Here is a 26302-nt window from a genome sequence, read left to right as displayed (position 1 = left end):
TGTGTATGAGTGTGTGTCTATATATATACACATACATATATATACATACATACATATATATATATGTGTATACACATACACCACATTTTCTTTATCCATTCATCCATTGATGACACTTATGTTGTTTCCCTATCTTGGCTATTGTAAATATGTGTATTTGTTTTAAGTTTACTTTTGTATGTTCAGTATATGTAGCTTCTGGCAATTTCTCTGCATCCTGCCTACTCCCTTCTCCTCTTACATACGCAAACACAGTGATTCCTTGACCACGCATGGTGTCTCGGGCATCAGAAAGGTGACTGATGATAAGTTCAGGTGTCCTTCAGGCTGATTAGGTGAATCTCTTCCAGTCCATTTCTGGGTGGTCAGGATTGGGGCATTCTGTTCCTAGCTGTATGGGCTCCTCAGATGAACTTCTTCCTTTCTGCTACTAGGGCCGGTCTTCATCAAGTGAAAATTGCTACTTCCTTAGTCTCGCATGTCATGGTTCTGTTCCCTTCCAACAACACAGACCTGCATGTGCTAAGTTCAAATACCCTGGACTTTGCGTAGTTATTCTAAATACTTTCTTATCTTCTTAAGAGCAAATAACGACAGACTTGAGGAGAAAGCTGAAAAGGAGTGGTATAAAAGCAAGCCTCTTAGTGTCCATCAGTAGCAAAACCCTTTAGATAATCTGAAGGACTGTGTGATGTCTTCACTGTGACTACTCTAGGGTGAGGGGGGATCTGTCCTGCACAAGCGGGATATTGATTGATAGTAATGGTGGAGGTGAAAGCAAAGTTGATGTGCCTATCTTTGAGGACCTCAGAAGAAGAGTGTCAGTGAATCGGCTTGGACTGTGAGGTGTAAGGGCCTTTACCAAGCAGGAAGCCCATACCCAGACAAGACCTTTGTGCCTAAGACCCTCTGGTAACCTAGGAACTTTTGATATGTGACTAAATCTTGACTGAGTAGTACTGGGCTTTAGGAGTTCAGAGCGACTGGGAAATGAAGAATGTTTCTTGGAGGAGGAGCTTAATGTGTTTTGACAGATGGTCAATGTTTGAAAAGACTGGGGCCGGCCCCGTGGCTTAGTGGTTGAGTGAGCGCGCTCCACTGCTGGCGACCCGGGTTCGGATCCCGGGCTTGCACCGACGCGCTGCTTCTCTGGCCATGCTGAGGCCGCGTCCCACATACAGCAACTAGAAGGATGTGCAGCTATGACACACAACTATCTACTGGGGCTTTGGGGGGAAAAATAAATAAATAAAATCTTAAAAAAAAAAAAAAAAAAAAAAGAAAAGACTGGAGTCAAGAAGGCCTTCCATTTGCTGGGAAATGAAGGAGCAAAGGTTCAGAGGGTGAAATGTATAAGGTATGATTAAGATATTATCTGATTGATGGTAAGTACAGTCAATAACAAACTTTTATTGAAAGTGTAGCCTGTGTTCGAAGCGTTGAGCTAGCTGCTGGGATACAGACATTAGAGATGAGGAGGAGGACGATGAAGATATTGTTGAAACGAATTGCTGAGAAACTAGAAAAGGAAAGACCAATTACCATACTTCTGAGGTTCATGAGAAATCTGCATGAAGCCATCTGGTATGATATATATGAACTGTGTATCATATATGAACTGATATACATACCTGAACTGATAGTGCCAAAAAAATGACTGGATTATAAGATTAAGATGAATCAATCAAGGCCATATTTTCCGTTGGTGCTATTCTCAGAGACTCCCCCTTTATATATGTTTTTCCTAAGGAGTTGAGATGGAAGTGGACATATAAAATGATAGCGCCAACTATGTAAGTAGATGGTAAAATCATGGAAAAAACAGTCCCAATAGAAGGAACACATTAGTGTTTTGCTGAAGTGAAAACAACAAAACCTGATTACATTGCATGATAAAGTCATGTGATAGAATGTGAAATATGAACATGAAATATAGAATATGAAATTTTGAATTATTTTACTAGATTTCAGATGTAATACGGACTTGTTGCATTGTCTAAGAAGTAATTTAATAATAAAATCTTACAGTTGTTTGATTCAAGGTGAAGAAACAGAAAATGCATGAATCTTGCCATCCTTATGCTGCATTTTCTTAAGGTTAGGCCTATGTTCACAACACTGTGGATCAGGGGTTCTCAAGCTTTTTGGTCTTGGGACTTCTTCACGTTCTGAAATTATTTAAAACCACAAAGAGCTTTTGTTTATATGTTATACCCATTTATATTTATTATATTAGAAATTAGACAGTTAAAATATTTATTCATTAAAAATAACAGTAATAAGTTCATTGCATTTTAACATAAATAATGTTTTCATTAAAAATACTATTTTCCAAAATGAACATCAAAAAAAAGCAATTCCACTTTCTTCACTATTTTACATTTTTGCCAATTCTCTTTAATAAAAGACATAGCCTTCTTTAATAGAAGGCTTAATAGAAGACAGCTGAAGTCTCAAAATTGCTTCTGCATTCAACCTGTTGTGAATATGTTGTTTTGGTTAAAGTATATAAGGAAAATCCAGTTTACACAGATGTGCGTTTGGAAAAGAAAAAGTATTTTAATGTTTTTAGATAATTATGGATATCCTTCTTTGATACTACAGCAAAACTTAAGTACTAATTTCTTAAAGATTAGTTACAAGGCAGAATCTGAAGATATATCAATGAACCTTTTGTAGTCTGCTATTTGAAAATTTATTGGTCTGAGTTGCACTTTGAATGAATCTTTTACTCATGCATGATTTTATAACATCCTGCATTGGCTATCTGGAAAATTTGGTGTACTGAGTTATTCAGAGATTCCAAATGTTGACACACCTTATTATGCAGTATTTTAAAATATCAGATACATTAATATCCACTATTCTCATCAGAAAATTCTTTAAGTATTAGGAAGCCGTCAAGCTCGTTGTGGCAGATACAAGTTTTACAAAATTCTAATTTTTGCTCGAAAGCTTGGATTTAATGTTGACAACAAACATTCGCTGTTTTTTTTGATTGACTGGCTCACTTTGCTCATTTCCCAGAAAATGTTTGCTAAATACTCATGTCTGAGTACCATAGTCTGTCAGTTGATCTTTCAAGTAAAAAAGATCTTCCATAAAAATCGGCTAGTTCAGCTGCAACTCAAATCGTGTAAGCACTTCTCGGGGAGAGAACCATCACTTTCGTTTGTAGCAGAGATGCTTTATGCATATTTCCCACTTTGTCGTACATAATATCAAAGAGAAGTGTACAAAAGGTAGAGATTTTAAAAAATTAAAGTGTTACTGTTTCACCAGGGACAATTAAGTGAATCTGGCTTTTTTTCCCCAACTGTGAGTTTGAGGTGGTGAAGAATGCAACAATTATTAGTAAAATTTGGTGTCACTCCTTAATTCATGCTGACACCAGGAGTTTTAACCACTATTGCCTTTGCACCATCGGTGCGAATGTCAACACGGTGAAAAAGGCAAATAACATCTTTAGTATTGTTATAAAAATCATGTTGACCCTGCATATCCTCTGAGACTACACATTAAGAACTGCTGATGAAGGTGTTTTGGTTTAAGTATTAAATGATTGACTTAATTTGCCAATTTCTCCTGATTATTTGTCTGTATAAAACAACTGTGTAAATATAGACATACCTTTTATTAATGGTAGAGATTTAGGGGGGGAAAACCCTGATTTCTAAGAGCTTGCCGAGATATTTAGAACATGAATAAAATACATATCAAGAAAAAAGCTTTAGAACAGAAGGTTGTCAATGATTGGAAGTCAGGCTAAATTTTCAATTATACTATTGTTTTTTAAAATATCAATTTTATGTGGTATTTGTGATTAAAGACTATGTAATTTAAAATGGTTAATATCACTTTGTATCATAGGCATTAAATGTTGTTTTGAGTAAAGGATCACATGTTTATGGTCTGTATTTCAAATCCCCAAACCAAAGGATAATATTAAAAATTTTTTGATTAATTCATTTTGGACCTGATGCAAAAATACCTATATATATGCAAGTACTTAAATTCTTAAGTATCTAAGCTGTTTATACATGATAGAAATAACTAAGTGGAAAAAATTGCAGATAGAAATTGAGCATTAATTTTTTATTCGGTGTGATAAAAATGTGAAATTTGGGTGTTGGATTTGGCAATTTGCATCTGTCTATTTCTCTCTGTAAATGATAAGTTTAAAATTTCCCCTATGACTCTTTTACTAGATGAGAATGCTATTTCTTGTCACTCTTGATAATGTGTATGTATTTACGAACTTCAACTTTTCTGCTAACAAATACTATAATTCTTGAGGATAGTAATGCTTGTGATGGTTTTTCTGTAAACTACAGGAGCAGCCCTATTTGTTTAAACCCTGGTTTAACCTGATTATTAACAATTAAATTGTGTTTTCTTCTTACAATTAAAGTGTATTCAAATTTATTGGTCCCTTGCTTCACAGATTTATCTCAGTATGTGGTGTATTCAAACAGAATTTTGTATTTTTAATTAGGGGATTAGATAAGTAATTCTGAAGAGCCAAAAAAAAAATTGTGAGGCATCACATTGCTTAACCATCTCATATACCCTAAGTGTGTGTATACATGATGTTGTGGGAGCCATCTATCAGGCAGGCTTGTTTTTCAGGCTGTATTTTAAAGAGTGGACATGTGCAGAAACTGTGAGCACAATTAGCGCCAAGCAGATAAATCCCGCTCTAATCCTGTTTACGGTCTGCATCAGACAGATGTGCCAAGATTGATTTAGACAAGCCCTAGGCTTACAGTAATATTTTTAAAAGTGCCATTCACTGTTCTATTTTTGTTAAACCTTTGCTAAATATTCTTAAGTGTTGTTGGTATTATTATTCTTGTCAACCACTGTAACCTACTTTAAGCAGGTCCTGCTTTGCTCTCATGGTGACAGGGTCACCTGCCAGGAAAGGTTATCTTTATTCCCTGTAATTAAATTGGCTTGTCCCCCCAAGAAAATACAACAATAGGAACTGGGTGCTGAATTAAATAAATAGCATGATATCCAATAGACATATACTTAAATCCCTGGCAAGAACAGATGGTCCCCAGTATCTCTGTAAGTAATGTGAGAGGACAGTTAATGTTCTGAAACAACTAGCTATAACCAATATGATCCTAATGAACCAATAGATTTCAAATAATAAACCACATGCCACAAAGAAAAATTAGATATCATCTGTAAGGTTTTAATTCTCATAACCTGCAAAAAAAAGTCTATAGATGATTTCCACATTTTATCTACTTTATCAAAGATCAATTTATGGATAAAGTTTTAGTTCATATTTTTCACCAATAAAAGTATGTTTTAATGTTAAGGGAAAATTAAAGATATATTTAAAATACATGCCCTAAAGTATGTTCTTTATGTTTTTTTAACTTCCCTTTTAACATACTGTCTGCATGCGTTAGGTTGTGCATGGAAATGTGGCTTTTGCATATAATTATGAAATATTTGCTTTTATTTGTGGCAGAAACTGGTTGTACTATAACAGAGGTGGTTACAAACGGTGTCAAAGCGGCTATCTTATAGATGAAAATTTAAGCAGAGATATAGAAGCGAAATTTTTTTCAGCATTTATAAATTTATAAATAAAGGAGTTTATATATCAAAAGCAGTACTTTTCTGATTTATGTGGAGAATCAAGTGAGTCTGAGTCACTCTTAAGGCACCTACAAAGGGGTGTAGATAAGTGGTCAATTTTTATAGACTCAAACCAATAGTCTTGTCTATGAATATGGTTTATTTTCTTTTTTTCTCTGTAATCTTGTTTCTCATAAATATTTGTGCATTCTAGGTGGATCCCAAAGAGTGTTTTGAAGTGGGAGTTGAGGAGAAACAATGACCTTAGATTTTTAGCTTATCCTATCAGATGATCTCTAGAACCTTCAACCTTCACTGGGAGTTAGCCTGAGGGTTTTCCACCTAGAAACCTGAGGAACCTTTGGCCTTAGCTCTCTTTCAAGCCTAGGAAACCAATGTCCTGCTGCCCCACAGAGCCAGCTGCTCCACTGCTCATATCTTAAGAACTTGAAAAACAAAACAAAGACATAAAAAAGCACCACCTAATCTGATGATGATTAAACAATTGTTAGTTCCAAGCCTTTAAATAAACACATTTTAACTTCAAGTTCACAGAATTCTAATAAATTTTATTGCTGAAGACTGTATTCAGAATGAGAAAACAATTTTCAGTAAAACTAATACACATCTTCACATATGTTTAGGAAACAATTACATTCAAAAGCAAATGAATCCTATGATTAGAACTGGGCATGTTCTACATACTTATGTCGTGTAAATGATTAACATTGCAGAAATATCAGGAATTTGTACTTAGGGAATTGGCACCTGAGAGACTTATATAGCTGCTGAGAAAAATATAGTGCTGAAGAACATTCACCTATTGTTAGAAATTTGTAAAAGAACAAAAAAAAAAAAAAACCCCATTTTATTCACAGATCAATTATCCTTATTTTCCTTTCAAAAGAAAATGAAATGTTTGTTCTGAATCTGTAGTTCTTCCTCTTAGTCTCTTTCTGTAGTGTTGGCAAAGAGACCATTCATATGACAACCCCACATTTGAATCTGTGGGCAAATGCAGGAAAAAGGATTGGAGGCCTGAGCAGGGAAAGCAGGAGATACCGCTCAGAGAGAGGGATTTTCAGAATTCTCACTTCTGCAAGCTCTTGGTTGCTACAGTCTAACCTCCCAGCTCCTTGAATGTCACCTCAGTCTCTGATGATACGCTACTCAATTGACTGACACATTTGTTGTCCTGCTGCTTTCCTGAGGACTAGTTAGAGACAGAACAGTGGTTCACCTACTGGGTTAAGTTTAATCAGGTTGAAAAACAGATCCATAGGGTCAGATGAGAGTGTTTCCTTGAAGAAGATCCTTACGTTGGTCCAGCATTGGTAAGGGGTTATGGTGAAGACCAGCCAGAGTGCTTGGATTTAGATCTTGAATCTGCCCTCTGCTGGATGTAGGACCATGGACAAGTTACTTAACCTCTCTGCCCTGAATTTCTCCTCTTCTAGGAAAAAGCATCTACTTCATAGGGTGGTTGTCAAAATTAAATGAGATGATACATGTAAAGTGCTTAAGGTGACGTCTGGCATATAGCACATGCTCATTAAATATTAGCTTCCCTTACTTTTAAGGGAATGAAATTTTAAAAGTTAAAACAAGTAATATGATCAGGAACTATTTTAGGATGAGCAAAGGAAACAATCTTTTGCAATTAATTACAGAAATATTTTCATTGTAGAAAAATTAGAAATTCATGTATGCAAACTAAATCACAATCTCCCTATCCTTCCCAGTTGTCATATGCATATTCATATATATGTACATATGAAAGTATATTACACATCCATTATATATTCAATAAATATATACAAAACAGTAATGGAATATGCTGTACTATTTTAGACACTTTCCTAGTCAGATTTCTACATTTTAATGGCTGAATAGCATTCTGTTACATGAATATACTTTATTTTACAAAACCAATACTCTATTATTGCACATTTAGGTTGTTTCTAAGTTTCACTCAAATAATGCTCAGATAAGCGTTCTTTTAGCTAAATTGTGCATATTATTTATTCCCTTAGGGTAAATTCCTGGCATTAAATTGCTGGAACAAAAATATGTATATTTCAAAGCATTTTCCCTTTTCTACATTTTTAAAAATTATAAAAATGTAATGCTGATTATAAGAAGAGAAGATTACAGAGGTATATAAGAAAAAATTAACCTCATACTCCCTACCTCATATCTCTCTTTTAATAGGTAACCAGTGTTAAGTTTGTTGTGTCTTTTCCACTTGGGTTTCTTTTTTTTCTCTGTTTAATGTAAGTGAGATCAAATCCCTCAGATTACTTTGTAACTTGCAACTTGCTTTTATTCCGCTTATTCATAACTCTTAACATGAATGTCTTTCCAGATCAGAACACAGAGATCTAATTACTCATTGATGAGCTGCAGAAGACTAAGATTCAAGCATTCTCCTATTGAAGAACATGAATATTGCTTCAAATATTTTTGCTATTATAAATACCGCTGCAATTAACATTTTAAAATCTTTTGATACATATTCCCAACTTGTTCTCCAGCAGTCACCATCTTTGCATTCCCACCAGCACTGGGGCTGTTTCTCTTTAGCCACAACATCATTGAGAATTATTTTTGATCTCATGCCAATCTAAAAGGCAAAAAATGGTATCTTGTTGTTTTAATTTGCATTTCTTTGATTACTAATTAGCTTGAACTTTCTCATATGTTCATTGACCAATTTGCATTTCTTTTGTGAAATGCCTGCTTGGGTCTTTTATGTACTTTTCCACTAAAGTGTTTCTTTTCTTGAGTAAATAGATTAACTGTCACATGTTGCAAATATTTCTGCCCAATTGGCCTTTGCTTGTGACTTCTGTTTATGGGTCTTTAGGACTTTATAGGCATTAAATAATTTTTGTATTAAGTATCTCTGTATGCCTGCCTTTACTGTCATGCTTAGGGCTTTACTAATTTATGGTTATGTAAAGTTCTTTCTAATCTAGAAATATTGGTGTATATTATGAGACAGGGCTCTATTTTTTCTTTTCTTTATCAAAAGATGAACCAATTCTAAATCACCTTTTCTGAATATTTCCCACTGTACTTAGATGCCACCATTATCACATTAGTGACTTTTTAACTGTATACAAAGTTTCTTTGGACCATTTATTTATCTATTCCCAGATGTTTTAATTATTAAACATTACTCCCCCCCCATTACTCTATTTTTAAATCATTTTCTTCATTAGTGTAATATATTTATTCTAAGAAAATTTGCAAATCATTGATTAGGCTCCTTGCCCCTTACATCAAAGAAAATACCATTGAGATTTTGATTGAGATTGCATTATAAGTAGTTATTAATAATGATAATACTGGCATAGAAAGTATGTTATCTTGGAACTTGGTATGTCTCCATTTATTCAATTCTTTGTCTCTCAGTGTATTTTGAATGGCTTCCCCCTCCCACCCCCCCACCCCCCCCACAAGTCTAGGATCATTTTGGTAAATTTATTCTTAGGTATAAAATGTTAATTGGCATGGGATCTCTTTATCCCATTATGCCTTCTTCCTGGGTATTGATATATTTATCAGTATACCAGCTTCCTTACTGGTATACTGGTATACTGGTATACTGGCTACTCTTATTAGTTCAAATGATTTTAAGTTGATTCTTTTGGATTTTGCAAATACATTGTGTTTCATCTGTAAATAGCTATAGTTTCAGCTCCCCCTCTGTCCCTTCCACCACCAATTGTTGTACTGGATTTTATTTTCCTTATGTATGGTATTGGCCAGAATGTCCAGAATAATTGGAAATAGGGAGAGTAATAATAGGTATTCTTGCCTTGTTTCCAGAAATTCTTCTGGTTTTCTCTGCTAAGTTTGATCTTGGCTGTTGGTTTAGTGTCTTTAAATTTGCAATTTACAAGAGGTTTTAAATTGGATTAGTCATTGAGTTGTTTACTGCCAAAGTAATGCACTCAGGGTAAAGAATTCAGACTACAATACAGGACTTCAGGTGAAAAGAAGAGTTTATTTTATCCCTTTTATTTTTTCTTTCTCTCAATGGTTCTTTGTTTCTTTTCTTCTTTCCTCCCTCTCTCCCTTCCTTGGAGCTCTTATTTGTTGTATGTTTGACTACATAAAGAAAAATTACATGAAACACAAGTCATAACCAATATTATAAGATTAGCCTGGAAGAAGTTATTTACGACATATACATACATAAGTGCATACATATATGCTAAAGGACTAATTTCAAGAATATCTGAAGGACTCTTACAAATTAGTGACAAATAGACAAGCAACTACATAGAAATAGGAAAATACGTGTGTAGAGGCAACTCTTTTAAGAGATACAAATGAAAAATAAATAAATGAAAAGATGTTCAACTTTATTAATTGTTTGACTAACTGATTTTTGGGAAAGTACTCACAGATATAAGCAAGGATACAAATTCCTTTAAGGTAGGTAAGTGATACAACTCATCTGTACACATTCAGCTGTATGGAGCAGACACCCAGCAGCACCTCTATAAGAAAGGCAAGCTTCTTTATGCTTCACGGGTCACCATTTACTATACAGTCCATTATATCCTGTAAGGAGAGGATTTGTCAGGGCCTTTGACAAGCCTGCTTCATTCTTGAAGGTAGAAGAAGGATGTAAGATCTCCCTGGTCACTCTCAAGTGTTCTAGAGATCCAGGTAGGCCATATGCCTACCTGCTCAACAAGTGCAGATAACTAGTAATAAGCTTACCAGGCGCAAGTATGTTACTGATGATTTACTGTGCGAAAGCTTGGTTTTCCTTGTGTATAATACATACTATCAAGCTTTTAGTTTCTTTTCTTTTTTTTTTTTTAATTAATTAATTTATTTTCCCCCAAAGCTCCAGTAGGTAGTTGTACGTCATAGCTGCACATCTTTCTAGTTGCTGTACGTGGGATGCGGTCTCAGCATGGCCAGAGAAGCAGTGCATCGGTGTGCACCCGGGATCCTAACCCCGGGCCGCCAGCAGCAGAGCGCGCGCAGTTAACCACTAGGCCACGGAGCCGGTCCCAAGCTATTAGTTTCTAATGTATTCTTCCCTAAAAGGAATCAGGGCTCCTTGAGGAGTCCAGATGAGCTTGAAACATTATGCTGTTATAAGAAAGAAAGGTTATTTTCAGAGACATCTGGAAATTGTAACAAAAGAGGCTGACTGGAGGAATTTTCACTGGTCAGTCTGTGACAATTGAGAGTATTAAAATGGAAACAAGAATTTTAGTTAATTGAAAAGGTAAGTCTGTAAAAGGTCATAAATTCATTATATGACCAAAGGGAACAAACAATCTAAAATATGCTAAAGCATCATTTTCAAAGTGTGGTCTAGGACCCTTTCAGGGAGTTAGTGAGGTCAAAGCTGTTTTCATAATATTACTAAGAACTTATTTGCCATTTTCACTCTCATTGTCTCCCAAGGATACAGTGGAATTTTCCAGAGGCTATGAGATATGTGGTGACATCCTTGCACTGATGGAGTATGTGCTTTGTATTCTTGTGTTTTAAAAAGTCTCAATTTTAATGTCTAATACAATAAATATCGATAGAGATAACCTACGTAAACAAAAGTTATTTGGGGTCCTCAATCTTTAAGAATGTAAACACGTTCTGAGACCAAAGAGTTTGAGAATCATTGTACTAGAGAAAAGTCAATCTTACCAACATAGGTTAATCCATGAGTATTTACAGCAAAGGGGTGAGGTGAATCATTCAGTTCATTAAAGCGTATGGAATATTTTGGCTTATAATAATACAGTACTTTCAGTCTATTGATTAATTTAAATGATAATTGTAGTAATAGTGATGACGGTTTGTTTTCTAAAACATAGACATATTTACTGCTGAATGGATACTTTGAGGGTATTGAATCCTAGGTCGCTGGGTGACAATAGAAGAGGACTATACCCAGACCTGAAGCCTAGACTTCTGAGGAAATGACAGGCCTGAAAAACTGACTTTGGGTTCACCCTATCCCACCACTATAAACATTGAGAAAAGGGCTTCTTTCTTGGTTTGTTTTTTAGTGGTACATGTGCTTTGTGAGCAATTGGGCTATAGTTTGCTGAACAGTTGGGAGAGAACAAAACAACTCCCTGAGAATGCAGAGAAGGAACTTCTCAAAGCACCTGAGAGTCCTTGTGCTGATCTGAGAATATCATTGTTCCTATTTAAGGGCTAAGGAAGCTGAGAGAGGACCTTGGCTTCCTGTGGCTGTTTTAGCGCTGGTGTCACTTCTGCATTTGTTTTTATTGATTATTTCTATCATGGGTCATATTTTTCTGCTTTTCTACATGGGTAGAAATTTTTGAATGATAGATATTGTTAATTTATAGAGTAGCTGAATATTTTTATGTTCTTATAAATATTTAAGTTACTTGGAAACAGTTTAATCCTTTTGCGGCTTGCTTTTACTTTGTTAGGTGTAATCAGAGTGGCCTTTAGTCAGCTCACTAATGAGACAATACTCTTCTAGGTACTTTCCCCAGTGTCCCCCGAATTTTAGTATTTTTCCCCTTTGGCTGGTGGGAACACCTGTGTGAGCTCTGAACATCATTCTCTTGAATCCTTTGGGTAGCTCTTTCCCTGGCCTCGCACATGTGCTGGTCCGTACTTAGCTGAAGGATCAAGGAGGACCTCAGCAGGTCTACCTCTCTCTGCAGCTCTCTCCTCTCCAGTAATTTGTCCAGTGAACTCTAGTCTTCTTGGCTTTCCTGGCCTCCTAACTCCCCCTCAACTCAGAGAGACAACCAGGCTCCATCAGATTTCCCTCCCTGCACTGTGGCTAGGAAGCCCTCTCCAGGCAGTGGATGGGGGCAGTCATATAGCTCCTGTGTTCTCCTCTCCCAGGGATCACTGTCCTGTGCTACCTGATGTCCGATATCTGAAAACTGATGTTTCATATATCTTGTGTGCTCTTTTAGTTATTTCAGGCAGAATGTAAAACCAGTCCTTGTTAATCCATGTTGGCCAGAGTGGAAGTTTTGGAAGTACTTTTTGAAAAGTATAAAACACTCCTACTTTGAGGGTCAGCTGAAATGGACCTTCACCACAACAGTTATTTTCTGGCCTGTAGCTTAACATAACCAATAAGATTTCATGCCACTACAGGTGGTCCCTCAACTCAACAGTGTTTGACTTATGATTTTTTCAACTTTATGATGAAATCATATGCTTAAAGCAATGCACATTCAGTAGAAACCATACTTTGAATTTTGATCTTTTCTCAGGCTAACAATGTGAGGTTCAGTATTCCCTCGTGATTCTGGGCAGCGGCAGTGAGCCGCAGCTCCCAGTCAGCCTTGCGATCATGAAGATAAACAACCAATACACTTATAGGCATTCTGTACTCATACAACCATTCTGTTCTTTACTTTCAGGACTCGATAAATGACATGAGATGTTCAACGCTTTATTATAAAATAGGCTTTGTGTTAGATGATTTTGCCCAGCTGTAGGCTAATGTCAGTGTTCTGAGCATGTTTAAGATACGCTCAGCTAAGCTTATGATGTTTGGTAGGTTAGGTGTATTAAATGCAGTTTGACTTACAATATTTTCAACTTACGATGGGCTTATCAGAATGTAACTCCATCGTAAGTCAAGGAAGATCTGTATAAAATAAAGTCTGACTGTGGTAAGATTCAGGTGGATCTTTCTTTCTAGATTGGCAGGAATTCATGTTTCCTACTCATAGTAATCTTACTTTGCTTCTTTTTGCACGTGTGTTACTCAACCTGGAATGTACACTGCCTTTCCTTTACGTGTTCCCTAAACTCACTTCTGTTAACGAATTCTGTTCTTTCCATTACTTGACTCTGTCTCTGTTAGTACCAAGGAGATTCTTGTATGATACTAATTTATTACTGAAATGTTGCTTTGTTTATGTTCTTGTAATTCTTCATATATTGAATAACTTCAGATTCTGAATGTCCTAGGCCTTGTGTGGCAGGGACTTTCTTTCATTTTTCTATTTTCTCATTCTTGGGAAAATAGACCTAATTTTTCTTTACTTACCACCCATCTCATACAGGGACTGACATAAAGCACAATCAGTAAAATTACAATGATAAGGATTTTCTGGGTTTTCTCTATTGATGATTCAAACATATAAGATGGACACAGTGATTTTGATTGGAAAATTTAATTTCTTTTCAGGTGATTTCAAGTATGATTTACTATGTAAAGAAGAATTTATTGAACTGAAGGACATATTCTCTGTCAAACTGAAGCGACGTTATTCTGCAAAACAGCAGAGAAGTGGTACTTTGTTAGGTATCACACTCTTCATATGTTTGAAAACGAAACAAAATAAATTAAAAGATTCTACACTTGATCTTATTAATTTAAGTGAAGACCACTGTGATGTATGGTTTAGACAGTTCAAGAAAATTTTGGCAGGTAAGTACTCCTTATGAGAATTTTTAATAACTCTAGTTTCCTTGATGTAGTTTATTAATCTAAACATGATATTGTATTTATGAATACAGTTACCCTTGATTATTTTGAGGTAGTTTCCTTCTGTTCCTAGCTTGTTGAATGTTTTAATCATAAAAGAGTTGACTTTTGTCACATGCTTTTTCTACGTTAATTGAGATGATCATATAATTTTTTTCCTTCATTCTGTTCATGTGGTGTGTTACATTGATTGATTTTCAAATGTTGAACCATCCTTGCATTCCAAGTGAGAATAAATCCCACTTGGTCATGGTATATAATTCTTTTAACATGTTATTGACTTTGGTTTCCTGGTCTTTTGTTGAGGATTTTTACATTAATATTTGTAAGAGATTTGGTCTGTAGTTTTTTTTTTTTTCCTTGTAGTATCTCTGTCTGGCTTTGATATCAGGATAGTGCTGGTCTCATGGAATGAGTTAGGAAGTAACTCTTGAATGACCACTTCGGTAAAGAAGCTTTGATAATCTGAAATAACACAGTTCTTAAATAATTTTGTTCACTTGAGAGTTGTTTTTGAAAGCATATTTATTTTTCTGTTAATGTCTCCCTTGAGTTTATATTAGAATTTATTTTCTTTCCACCTAAACATTGATGGAAAGTACATATATGTATTGGGTAGCTTGAGAATAACAGTTTTTTGAAGATAATATTTAAGTTGTCTATTTCAGGGTAGATTTTTCTAAAGGTTAATAGCCAGAGAAAAGAGACTATATTTATCAGCATGGTATCTCCTAATGAATTTAGTGTATCTGAAATTTCTATATATTTTACATACTAAATAAAATGAGTGAATTCAAATACAATGCAATTTGGATTTCTGGAAGGTATCCAGTTAAAATATAATCAAACTAAATTTTAAGATTGATTTTTTTTTTCCTCATAGATTTGTAAATCTTGCTTGCTTGGTTTTTAGCTCATTTCTTCCTGTTTGCCAGATTGATCAGGGTAGAGACAGGTGGTGTAGTTGGTGGCACAGTTTGGGGTAGGATGACACAGGACAGAGATGGGTGCCAGACAAAGTGCAGGCATGTGGTGATGTTAGAAAGTTTCAGGCTACGCATCATTGGTCAACAAAACTGAGGACACAAATTGGTCAAGAGTGGCCAAGCTGATAAGGTCATGCCCATAGAAAAGGAGCTGAAATGACGTATTAAAACTAGAAGATCCTGTTACTAAGTGGCCCCATGCTTCCTTGTTAGCCCCACTGAGACCTTCAAGGAGACGATTCTTTCAAGAAGGCAGGAAACTACAGAGGCCATAGTTTAGTTCATCTCTCTGGAAACACAGAGAATATACATATTTAACTAAAAACATTTCACTTTAACCGTGTGTTTTATGGTATTCTTATTTTAAAGTCATGTGATGAGATTTAAAAAAGTTAAAATAAAAATGAAAAATTAATAAGTTCAGTTGAATTAAATTTCCTTACATGGGCAGGTGCTCATGAGACTTGCATGGTCTATAAAATAAGAATGTGTCATGTGATTAGGAGAAGCAAAGCTCTTCCTTGCCCTGAACGTCTGAGGAAATCTTCTCCCACGGGGCTCATGAAGGGCTGGCTGAGGGATGTGAGAGGCAATTTCCTCAGTGTGTCTCACCCATAAAACCAATAGTGAATAAGCAGAGGACATCACAACAGAGCTCAATTTAGTAAAAGCAATTTTATAGAAGTAGAGGGACTTGTTCAAAACACATGCACAAAAACAAAAAAACACTGTCCAAATATTTTTTCAGCTTAATGGATAATGTTTTGATTTGGGTTAGGCTTAAAACATAGGCAAATTACAGAGATGAATAAACTACATATCTTGTAGGCTATTGTCCTCTGGGAATGTTACTCTTTGTACCTTTGATTTTCATAAGAGTTGGAGGCAGTAAAATATATGGGGATATGTTCTCTGGCATGGTCCTGGAATCTAGAGTGATTTTGCTGATTAAAAGCAAATAGATTGACGTTTGAAATCAACCAATGCAAACAAACAAACAAAACAGGATTGAAATCATCTAGTAAAAATGAAGGAACATAACCAAGATCGTCTGAGTGAATAACTGCTCCATCTCTGACCCCAAGTGGGCTCAGCAAGTCCTGTAGGAAGAGCCAACTCCTCCTTTTCCCCCTACAAAGACGGTTCTGGGTCAGCTTCGTCATACATAATTGAATGGTCGAGGCTCCAAAGCTCTCTACCAAACATTATATTGCACTGACTTTTCCTTTTTAAGGTTACAATCGTAGAACATTTTTCTTGATGTTTCTTTCACTTTCAAATCCATGTGATCCGTGTGTTCATTAAAGTGCCTATCATCTGAGAGTCAAATACTGCAATTGACTCAAGCCTTATTCTACAAGTGCAGGGGGTCTGTGTCTTTCCCAGTCTTTCTGGAGTAGGAGTAATTGCTTACTTTTTCCTGGTCTTCTCTGGCTCTGATTTCCATGGAGTTAGGTCTATTTGTGGATTATCTTCCTGTCTCACATCCACTGTCCCTATTCTGGGCTATACTGCATCAGGTTTGGCAGATGGTGATTGTTTATTGGTTTCCAAAAAAATTTTTAAAAGTCCCCACCCAAGGAATTCGTGTTTGAAGCAGACTTGACTTAAGTTTGAGGGGTGATAGATACAAATTTACATCACAACGATATAAATGACTTACATTTGAATATTAGACATCACTATTTTAAATCCAAAGGCCTTGTTTTTATCTGGTTCTGTGGCAACACCAGATTTTTTTAAAAAATATTTTTGCATTGATTTATTTTGAATGTTGTCTCTAATCAGCAAATGGAATTTTTTCCTGCCAACCTTTTTCATCTTTATCTCCTTTTTTTCTTCTGTTAAGAAAAATATTAAAAAGACATTAAAAGCCTCAACTAGTTGGTCTTTTAGTCTAATTAGTCTAGCAATTATAATTTTAGTATATTTGGGTATTGAGTTATTTTCAAATGTGCACATGAATAAGATACGATGAATTTTTGAGGAAAGAACAAATTGGCAGCACTAGAAGGATGAAGAAGGCAACTTGCAAATACTTGAAGTTTTAAGACTAATTGAGAAAGAATGACCAGATTAAAGTGCGTTTATAAATGTAAACAAGGAGTATTAGAACTGTTTCAATTTTTATTTGAAAATAAGTTGAATCCTTTTACATCCCAAATTTTTTTAACACAGTTGAGGCCAGTATCTTTTTTATTCTTAGTAATAGAAAAGTCACTTTAAATTTATTGACTAATAGACAGTATAGGTTAATTGATCCAACACACGTCTTGTATCAGGCATTGTGTTAAGTGCTGGGAATACAAAACTGAATGAGATGTAATCCTGTGTAGAACACTCTTGCCCTGAGAGACAGACAAGAAAATTCGTATTATAAATGTGTTAAGGGCCACAATGAAGATTCAAACAGACTAATAGGGCTCATAACAATTGTTCATTGATTCAGAAATTCAAATCTTTAAAACATGTGGTTGATTAAGGCTGATATGTAGTCAGTGATAAGCCTGATATGTAGTTATTGTGGTGCAAGTCATTTAACACAGTCTTTTTTGCTTTTTCTTTTTACCTGTGATGCAAAGATAAACCTCCATAACTTTAAATATAGCATGTGTGTGCACTAAATATGTTAATTTTTATTCAATTAGAGTGTAGTCTAGTTTCTGCACATTTGGGTTTCATGGAAATGGTGAATTGCGAGCATCTCTGGCCCTGAACCAACCTTTTCTCTAGCAACCATAACCTATACTTTAAAGCATATTCATAAGCTTTCAGACAGGTACCCTCTACAGGAGGACAAAACAAAGTACCCCTCAGGTGATATTCAGGGCTGCTATAAACTGAAAGATTTTATAGGAGTTGAACTGGCTGATCTCCCGTGGAGGATTTAGCAGAAGGCTGTGGAAGAGAAGAAAAAGGGAAACAAAACAAAAATAAAACCGAAAACCTCTAAAACCTTATGCCCAAGTAACTTGGAAAATGGTAATGTCATTAACAGATGTAGTGAAATCAGGACACTGGTTGATCTGAAGGAAAGACATTCTGGTTTAGACACATTTGAGATATATTACAATATCCTGTTGGAGGCATTTAGCAGGCTGGCATTTTTGAGAGGAATACATGAACAGGTGAAAAAGAGTTGATGTGATGGGAACAGATGAAAGCTTGCAAGGAAGTAGCATAGAGTTAGAAAAACAAAAGCAGAGGGCTGAATACAGACTTGGAGGATACCCATATATTAAAATAGGCAGAGAAGACAAAAGCCAGAACTAAAAAATAGAAAGAATTGTCAAAAAATATACATAAGAACTCTTCTAGCATAGGACTAGTGAATTTTGTTGTTATATTTAGGTTTGCTAATTTACTTGTAATATTTAATAGTTACCCTGAGATAACTAACAAAGGCATTTTTAGCGCATATCTGATTGTTACTTCTGATATAGTTTTCTGTTTCATTTGTAAATGTTAATTTCATGAAGTAGGCAAATATAGATGAACCATATTTGATATATTTTGTCCTTGTAATGTAGTCTGCTCTTAGCTTCTATTTCAACAGTCTCACTCAGTTTTAAGCTATGAAAAATAAAGAAAATGGAAAAATTCCTTAAATATATTTTTTTTATCCCTAAGAACAACAATTTTTCCTAGTTTCCCACTGGATTTCAAACCTGTTTCCCATATGGTGGTAATGTTAGTCTTCATAGGATGCTTTCCTTGATAGCAAAAACGAGAGCTTCTTAAAACATTGATTCTGTTTAATATTTATGTTGTCTTGTATAAGAAAGTCATGATGAATGTGTATTTGGGCTTTTTTTTTAATCTAAGCTATATCATCAATTATATTATCATGAACTAGGCAAAAATTTTCTTGGGAGAACAGAACAATGTGAAGTTTTACTTGGATTTGCTGCCAAGTGATGTACGTATAAGGAAAAATAAGCTGGAAATCAACATTATAATGATTATTTAAAAATGAGCAGTCGTTATATGTCAAAAGTATGATAGCTTCAGACATTTGGTTGTGCACTATTTGAATTGGCAACACTTGTCTCCTTAGGGACAAGTTATTTTCTGCAAGGACATTATGTCTAAAATATGAGTAGTTTCTCTTTTGAAGCACTAAAAAAGGGATTTTTAAGACTTTGTTTTATGACCAGTTGAGTTGGACGTTAAAATCATGCATGTCACTTTTGAATATGTTTTACTACCAATATATAGTAAAATAATGTAGAAACTGTTTAAAGGTAAACATCAAAGTCCAGTCCCACTTGAAGTACTCTGTCCAATGAAGGTCATGTGATGTGTGCCTCCTGTAGTGGTTTCAAACTGGGCTCTGTGGAGTGTCACCACCCCATCCCCCAAGACCTGCCTCACTGGATGGAATCTGTACCTGTCACTCACTCTTGAGCAAGTCTAGCTCCTAATCGATATGTTTTGTTTAGTAGTTCTGAATAAAGCTTTGTTTGAACAAAGCTTCCAAAACTAAAACATTTGAATATCTCTGATTTGTCATCCTAGGGATGATAGCCTATTCAAATATTTAACCTGTCCTGCCTTTCTTGCTCACCTCCAGGCAAATGGAGACCTCATGATAGTTTTTAGCTACCCAAGTATACTCTGACTATGGCAACCACAGGTTTTGAGCTATCAGAGAATGTCCATGTAATTTTATTCTTTTCAATAAAAGTTACTTATTGAATATATTTCAATGTATTTTTTCTTTCTATAACTTTGTAAGATATTGGTTACAAATCAATTCAAATATAAGAAAAATATATTTTATCAAACCAACTATTGAAATTGAGTTACAAAATAAGTTTACTTGAAAGTTTTGATTTTTTTCTCTTCCTTGAACCTTCTATTGCTTTCTAAGCTGGACATTCAGAGGAAAACAGTGAAATTAAACTAGTTTCTATTAAATTCTCAATGACGAATAGCACTGCTTAGCTTTTCAAAGGCTATTAACATACTAAAAAGAAAATCTTGTTAAACCAAACCTCTAATTTTAGCAAATTTGTAACTGAAAATGTAAGTGTATTGAAACATCATGCAAAATTTGCTGAATAAAGAATAGGGAAAAATACTGTTTATCTTGAACCTGGAGAGTGCCACTTTGACACTTTGAGCCGTTTCCACTCCAGCAATTAGCAGCGTGAAAAATTGCCATAGAAGTCTGCAGACATACCAAACTAGAGTGTCAGACCCCCAAGAACTTCACATAATAGAACAAGCAGAGAAGGTGAAATAAATGTATTTAAAATGGTCAAACAAAAGAGAAATCGTAAAAGTAAAAGAATAGGGTGCAATCAAAAAGGATAGCATTTTTGCTATGACGTATGTGTGTATGAATTTCATTTTTAAAAATTTCATCCTCCTTAGGACTTGCTGTTCCTGAGTCTGAGAATTCAGAGGTTCTGATTAAATAGGTCTGGGTGAACCCAGGCATGAGTTTCTTGAGAAGTCCCTTCAGTGGTTCTAATGTGTTGCCAGGGCCGAGAACCACAAATGTCAAAGATTTGAACAACACAAGTTTAATTTAATGAACGTATGTAAAACTCTGCACTCCACACTTACCAAAGGTATCTTTGCAGGGATTAATTATAGGTATATTCTATATTCCTGTTGTTATGTTAAATATTCTTAAATATTAGCTAGTTATCCGCTCCTGAGTCATGTAAGGTTATCACTTATTTTTCAAGAGTATTACCTTGGGGCTGGTTCACAAGAGCCTGGTAAAGACTGACTGAGGCCTCAAGGGTTTCTCCTGTCCCTCTACGTTTCTTTTCTTACTAGTATCAGCTCCATCTCATAGCCATTACGCTTTCAGCTGAAGGGAAGCTAGAATTAGCTCTTTAGAAGCTATTAATGCTGTTTATACTTGGGATGAGTGACACAAGGCCGTCTTCCCAAGGGCTTCTCACTGGCTTCTAGAGCATTTTTATCCTAAGGGAGGGATATATTTTTGCATGTAATTGATTATAATTATATTTAAAAACAATTAATTGGCATTTTATAGAAGAAAATTATATTCCTGCTTCAGTCTCAGACAGAGTACCTTGAGAATAGGAGTTAAGAGGTATATTCATTCTCAAGTTATTTCTGATATACTTCAAATTCTTTTGGTAGTCTTTTTGACTATGTCTTTTGTGTAATTAAGTTTCTTCTCTGCAAAAAAATTTAGGTATGCTTTGTCACATTTTATCATGTGATTATATTCAAAAGGCTAAATAGAGCCAGTAAAATATGGAATTAAGTTTTCATGCTGTTAAATAAATTAGTTAATATTTTTTCCTTTATAAATTATAGAGAAGTCATTATTTTAAAATTTTAAATCTTAATGATAATAGCTGACATTTATTAAGCATTTACCATGTGCCACTTCTGTAAGCAATTTTTATCATCTCATTAAATTCTCATAATGCATCAAGAACTACAAATATGTTCTCATGTAAAAAGGGGAATAATATTACTTATTTTCTGAGTTTTGTTGTGAGGTTTGAAGAATTAAAATAATGCATGAGTTAGAAAATAGTAGCATTAAGTAAATTATTTTTATTATTATACTCACTTTTTAGTTTATACATGAGAAAACTAAGGCTTAAAATAGTTTAAAAATTTGCTAATCTGAGGTTAAACAGCTAGTACGTGGTGGAGGGGCTGGGAACGACTCCATATCTTTCTGAATCTGCAGCATGAGCCGTTAACCGACATGCTGTTGTCTACCAGGTCAGTGGTACACTCTACAATTCTTCTTAAGGATATTTGCTGTACAGTTTAGACTCTATCCTGAAAAAAGGACTTCAAACACTTTTCTTGTTAGAAAGAAGCTACAACATCGTGTTTGAAGTTTTCCCTTTCTAGTGTTCTTTTCCAAACATTGTGATGCAGAACCCTTGATTCTTGGGGTTCTAAAGCTCCCCCTCAACATTTAAGGTGAGCAGTAATGTTCTAATGCATTTCTCAATCCTTAATAAAATTCCTCCTCATGACCATCACCATGATTAATCGAGGTTTCTCAAATGCCTTGGAATGAATTGGGCATACACTATGAAAAAGATGGTAGACAGTTCTTTTATTAGCTTAAAGGAATTTTAAAAATACATATAAACGTACTGGTTTATGACTGATTTCCAGGCTTTATGTTGAGCAGTGTTTCCTAAGCAAATCACAAATGCTATAAGCCTACAGGAGAGATTAAAAGTTGGATCAGTCCTTAGATGAGAGTATAATGGATTGTCATTTAACAACTTTTTCACTGGAAAGAAATGAAGTAAAAAGTAATAAAGCAGCATTCGCACAGTATGCATAAGTAGGAAATACATAATATTTCATATTAAGTGACAAGTTATTATTAAGCCCCCTGGCATTCATTAGATTACCATTAATGGTAATGAAATTGTGTGGTATTTATGTAGATGTTATATGTAACTCCAGGAATTTTATTATAATCTTGTGTGAATATATTTGTTGCTATTTGAGGCAGGTAGGTGGATATTTGCAATGACTACGTGTTGAAACATTGTGATAACATTTTCAAATCAACCATTTTTTTCTTATTTATCATCATTAAAGAGAAAACGTCTATTTTTTATTCTTTGAAAAATTACCTTGAGTGGAAAATTTTGTATTTTGAAAAAGTGCATTTTCTGTTGCTCCTAGTTACACACTTTACCTAGAGAAAAGAGAAGAGATGGGGAGGGTGAAGCCTATGTGTGTGCTCAGGTTCCTGTGCTCTCTCCAGTATCTAATGCCAGGCCGTGTTCTCTCGTACCTCAGGGACTTCCCACATGCTAAGTGGCAAAGCTAGGAACTTCTTTCTGTTTAGAATGCTCCTCATCTCTTGTTTGCCCAGTGAGGTTCAGTTTATGGTTCAGGGTCTGGTGTAACCAGCAAATCTTCTGCAAAGCTGAACCACACAGCAACATCAGGCACTTCCTTTTAGGTTTGGTAGCGCTTCTCAGACCTCTGATGGGACACAAGGTCTCTTACATTCTAATTGTTGGCTTGTATAGGTGATACCTGATCAGACTGTAAGCTCTCTTGAGAACAGAGATTTTTTAAGTCTGGAATAGGGTTTCACATATAGAAAGTATTCAATAAATGTTTGTTGTTATTATTTTATTTCTAACACTTGCCACAGTGTCTAGGTCAGTAAATTTTGGTGAAGTGAACTGAATATATTGCTTGTCTGGTATGTGTTAGGCATTGTCCTAGCTGCTTTTAACATAAACTAACTCAGTGAAATCTTGTCACAACACTTTAATTGTGGTCAAGATTTTATTTTTATTTATTTATTTATTCATTTTGGTGAGGAAGATTAGCCCTGAGCTAATATCTGTGCCCATCTTCCTCCATTTTGTATATGGGATGCCACCACAGCATGGCTTGATAAGCAGTGGGTAGGTCTGCGACTGGGATCCGAACCTGTGAAACCCCAGGCTGCTGAAGCAGAGTGTGAGAACTTAACCGCTATGCCACTGGCCGGCCCCAAGATTTCTTTTTAATTCCCACAGATAGCTAAGGAACTCTGAGAGGTTGATTGACTTGTCCTCAGTCACAAAGTTGTAAAGTAGTGGAATAAGATTGAAATCCAGGGTTTTCCAACTCAAAAAAACCACCCGTTTTTCACTACACCACAATGGCTCCCAATGGAAAGATTTAACCTTAGTATTTTTTAAAGAAGAGTAGCATTGGTTTCTTGAAAGGCAGAATATACCTGACTGTGATATGTATTTGGAACTAAATATATTACTGTCAAGTATATTTTTTTTAAAAAGTTTGTGGCAGCACTGGAAAGGATACCATCAAGAGGCCATGCAGGTTGAGGAATTTCTGGAAGAAGAGAAGCTGATGAAATTGGTTAGCTAGGAAAGCCAGCTAGTGCTGAAGCCTAGATATTGGCAAAGGAGAGAGTCCCTTTGAAATGTAAGGGGACAGGGCTTTCCTGTTCCCCGAGTTTGGAGCTTTAAGACTAGAAGGCTCAAAACAGGCTGACAGCATAAATGCCCAACCTTTACCAGTGATTTCCTTTCCGAAAGGAAAGCCTTATTCTTTAGACACTTCTGAATTGTTTGAATGTCCTATCAAAAATAAAGATTTCCATTTTACCATATGTGAAAAATCAACAGACTTCCAAGTTTGAGCTCCTCAAATGGTTGTTTTGAGACTTTTTAAACTGCTCACCACAGATATTAATAAATATGTCAGAAATAGGGTGATTTATTTAGCCCTGACCCACCAGATGGGTGAGAAGGATGGTCACCCTTGGATAGCACAGCTGAGTCCTCTTTTTTTCATCCTCTTACTTAAATAAATGGAAAAATCTTTCATTGCTGGGTCTATGAATGAGTCATTGTGACTGATGGGATCTTTATTTGCATAATCTAGGTTAGCTTCCTGGTTTTGCCACTAGCTGTGTACCTTATCTTCATGTCTCCTCTGAGCCTTTGGCCTCCTATCTGTAAAATGATGTTGATAATGCCAGTCTTGCTAGGTTATTAAGATACTTAAATATGTAATGCGTGTAAAACAGGGGGAACTCAATAAAGAGGAGCTCTTCTTATTATCACATAGCTCTCCAAGTTTTTATTGTGTTTCTTTAGAATTCTCAGTGCCAAACCCTTTAGCCCTCCAAGGCTAGGTGTAGTCATCGGCTTTGCAGAGGGGTGGATGAGAGGGACTGTCAGTTCCCTAATAGAGTGTACACTAATATAGCAATAGAATTCATCATTATCACCATCATCATCATGATGATTTCTTGGTGTGCCAGGGAATGTAAGTGTTTCACGTATGAACTGATGTTCATTTTCACAACATTCCTAGGACATCATTACCATTTTACAGATGGGGAAAAGGAACAGAGGGGTAGAGAATTTGCACAAGATCACAAAACTGTTAAGTTATGGAACTAGCATTCAAACACAGGCAATTTGGCTCCACAGCCCGTGTTCTTAGCACACCATGCTATTCTGACACTTTAAAAGTTAGAGGGTTTATTCCATAGTCTGTAATCTTGCTTCAAAGAGAATCTTATTTTAACCTGGTGAAGTCTATTAGCTGCTATCTTTGATGTATTGGTCAGATCCTGCTCTCCTTATAACTCCTTTCTTGGCTGCATATGTCATTGGACATCAAATATATAAATACTCAAAAAGTGATGGATGCCAACAAAATAGTTATTTACAGTTTATACATATGTAATCTGTGTTCTATATGTTTGAGGGCTGGTTTGTTCTAAAATATCATTCTATATTTGACTTTTAGTTAAAGCAATTATAAGCTCTGCTCATGCCAATGTCATGCAGTTGCTAACATTTTCATGTCGTTGACTAGTGTATCCACAAGTAATGACTGAAATTTATCTGGCAATTTTAGATCTGTCACACCCAGGAGATGAGAGAAAAAAATTAAAATGTTTATGTCATGAAATCAGCTGAATCGAGAGAGAGAAAGTATATAGATGATACAGGAGCCTGTTAAAGCTGGTTTCTGTGTTCTTTCAACCTGCTTGCACCAATTTGGGAGCATTTCTTCACTTTTTGGCACAACGGCATATTTCAGGCTTATCTCATACCTTCCCTGCCCAGCCCGGGAATCAGTCATTTCTCTAAGGAGTTGTGGTTCCTTTTGGTGGGGAATGGTATTGGGAAACTGAGATCTGGGTCTGCAGATGGCTCTTGGAGCAGACAGAGCTAGGAAATATTCATTAGAAATCAGGAGTTTGTATCGATAAGTCTAATTCCAATCCAGTCGTACAAGGTTCTTGCTTGTTTTCTTCTTTCCATATCTGTATCTCCCTTCTTCCATAGTAAGAACTCTGACTCCCAACAGTAACACATTTGTCCATTTGCTCAATCATATTATATACACAAAATAATTTCAGAATAGCTGCGGTGGTATTTCATACCACTGTGAAAAATAAACCTACTAAAATGAGTTCAAGATTTGTTGGCAGTTCTTTTTTTGGCCCTCTAGACTGAAGGTATATATTTCAAGTATTGTGTTCAAAAGTTAAATGGATTAGCTTTGTCTTTCCTTCATAATAGTTAAGTTCTTCATTTGAAATACAATTGGCTTTGTTTCTGTTTGTATTCAGTTTTAGGTTTTTTTCTCCATCATCTTCATTGATTTAATTATATTTTTTTAATATGTAGGATGTTAACATGTTTCTAAAAGAAAAAACACCTCTTCCTGTATCCTTTCCACCTCACTCTTACAGGGGATCAATTCCATTGGTTTATGGTTT

At 35.4% G+C, this 26302-nt stretch overlaps 1 protein-coding gene across 1 annotated transcript in view; it reads left to right on the top strand.

The window, feature by feature from the left end:
* CERKL (CERK like autophagy regulator) overlaps nucleotides 1-26302 on the top strand; it is a 114936-nt gene that overhangs the window by 33027 nt on the left and 55607 nt on the right. The window contains exon 2 of the mRNA XM_014784664.2: nucleotides 13772-14014. Within this exon, the coding sequence (XP_014640150.2) occupies nucleotides 13772-14014 (243 nt within the window). The remainder of the gene's footprint in view (nucleotides 1-13771; nucleotides 14015-26302) is intronic.

This window comes from Ceratotherium simum, chromosome 9, assembly GCF_057802395.1.
Source record: "Ceratotherium simum simum isolate JZ-2026a chromosome 9, ASM5780239v1, whole genome shotgun sequence".
Classification (NCBI taxonomy): Eukaryota; Metazoa; Chordata; class Mammalia; order Perissodactyla; family Rhinocerotidae; genus Ceratotherium; species Ceratotherium simum.
Note: the sequence above shows the minus strand (reverse complement) of the source record. Positions and strands in the feature narration are given on the sequence as shown.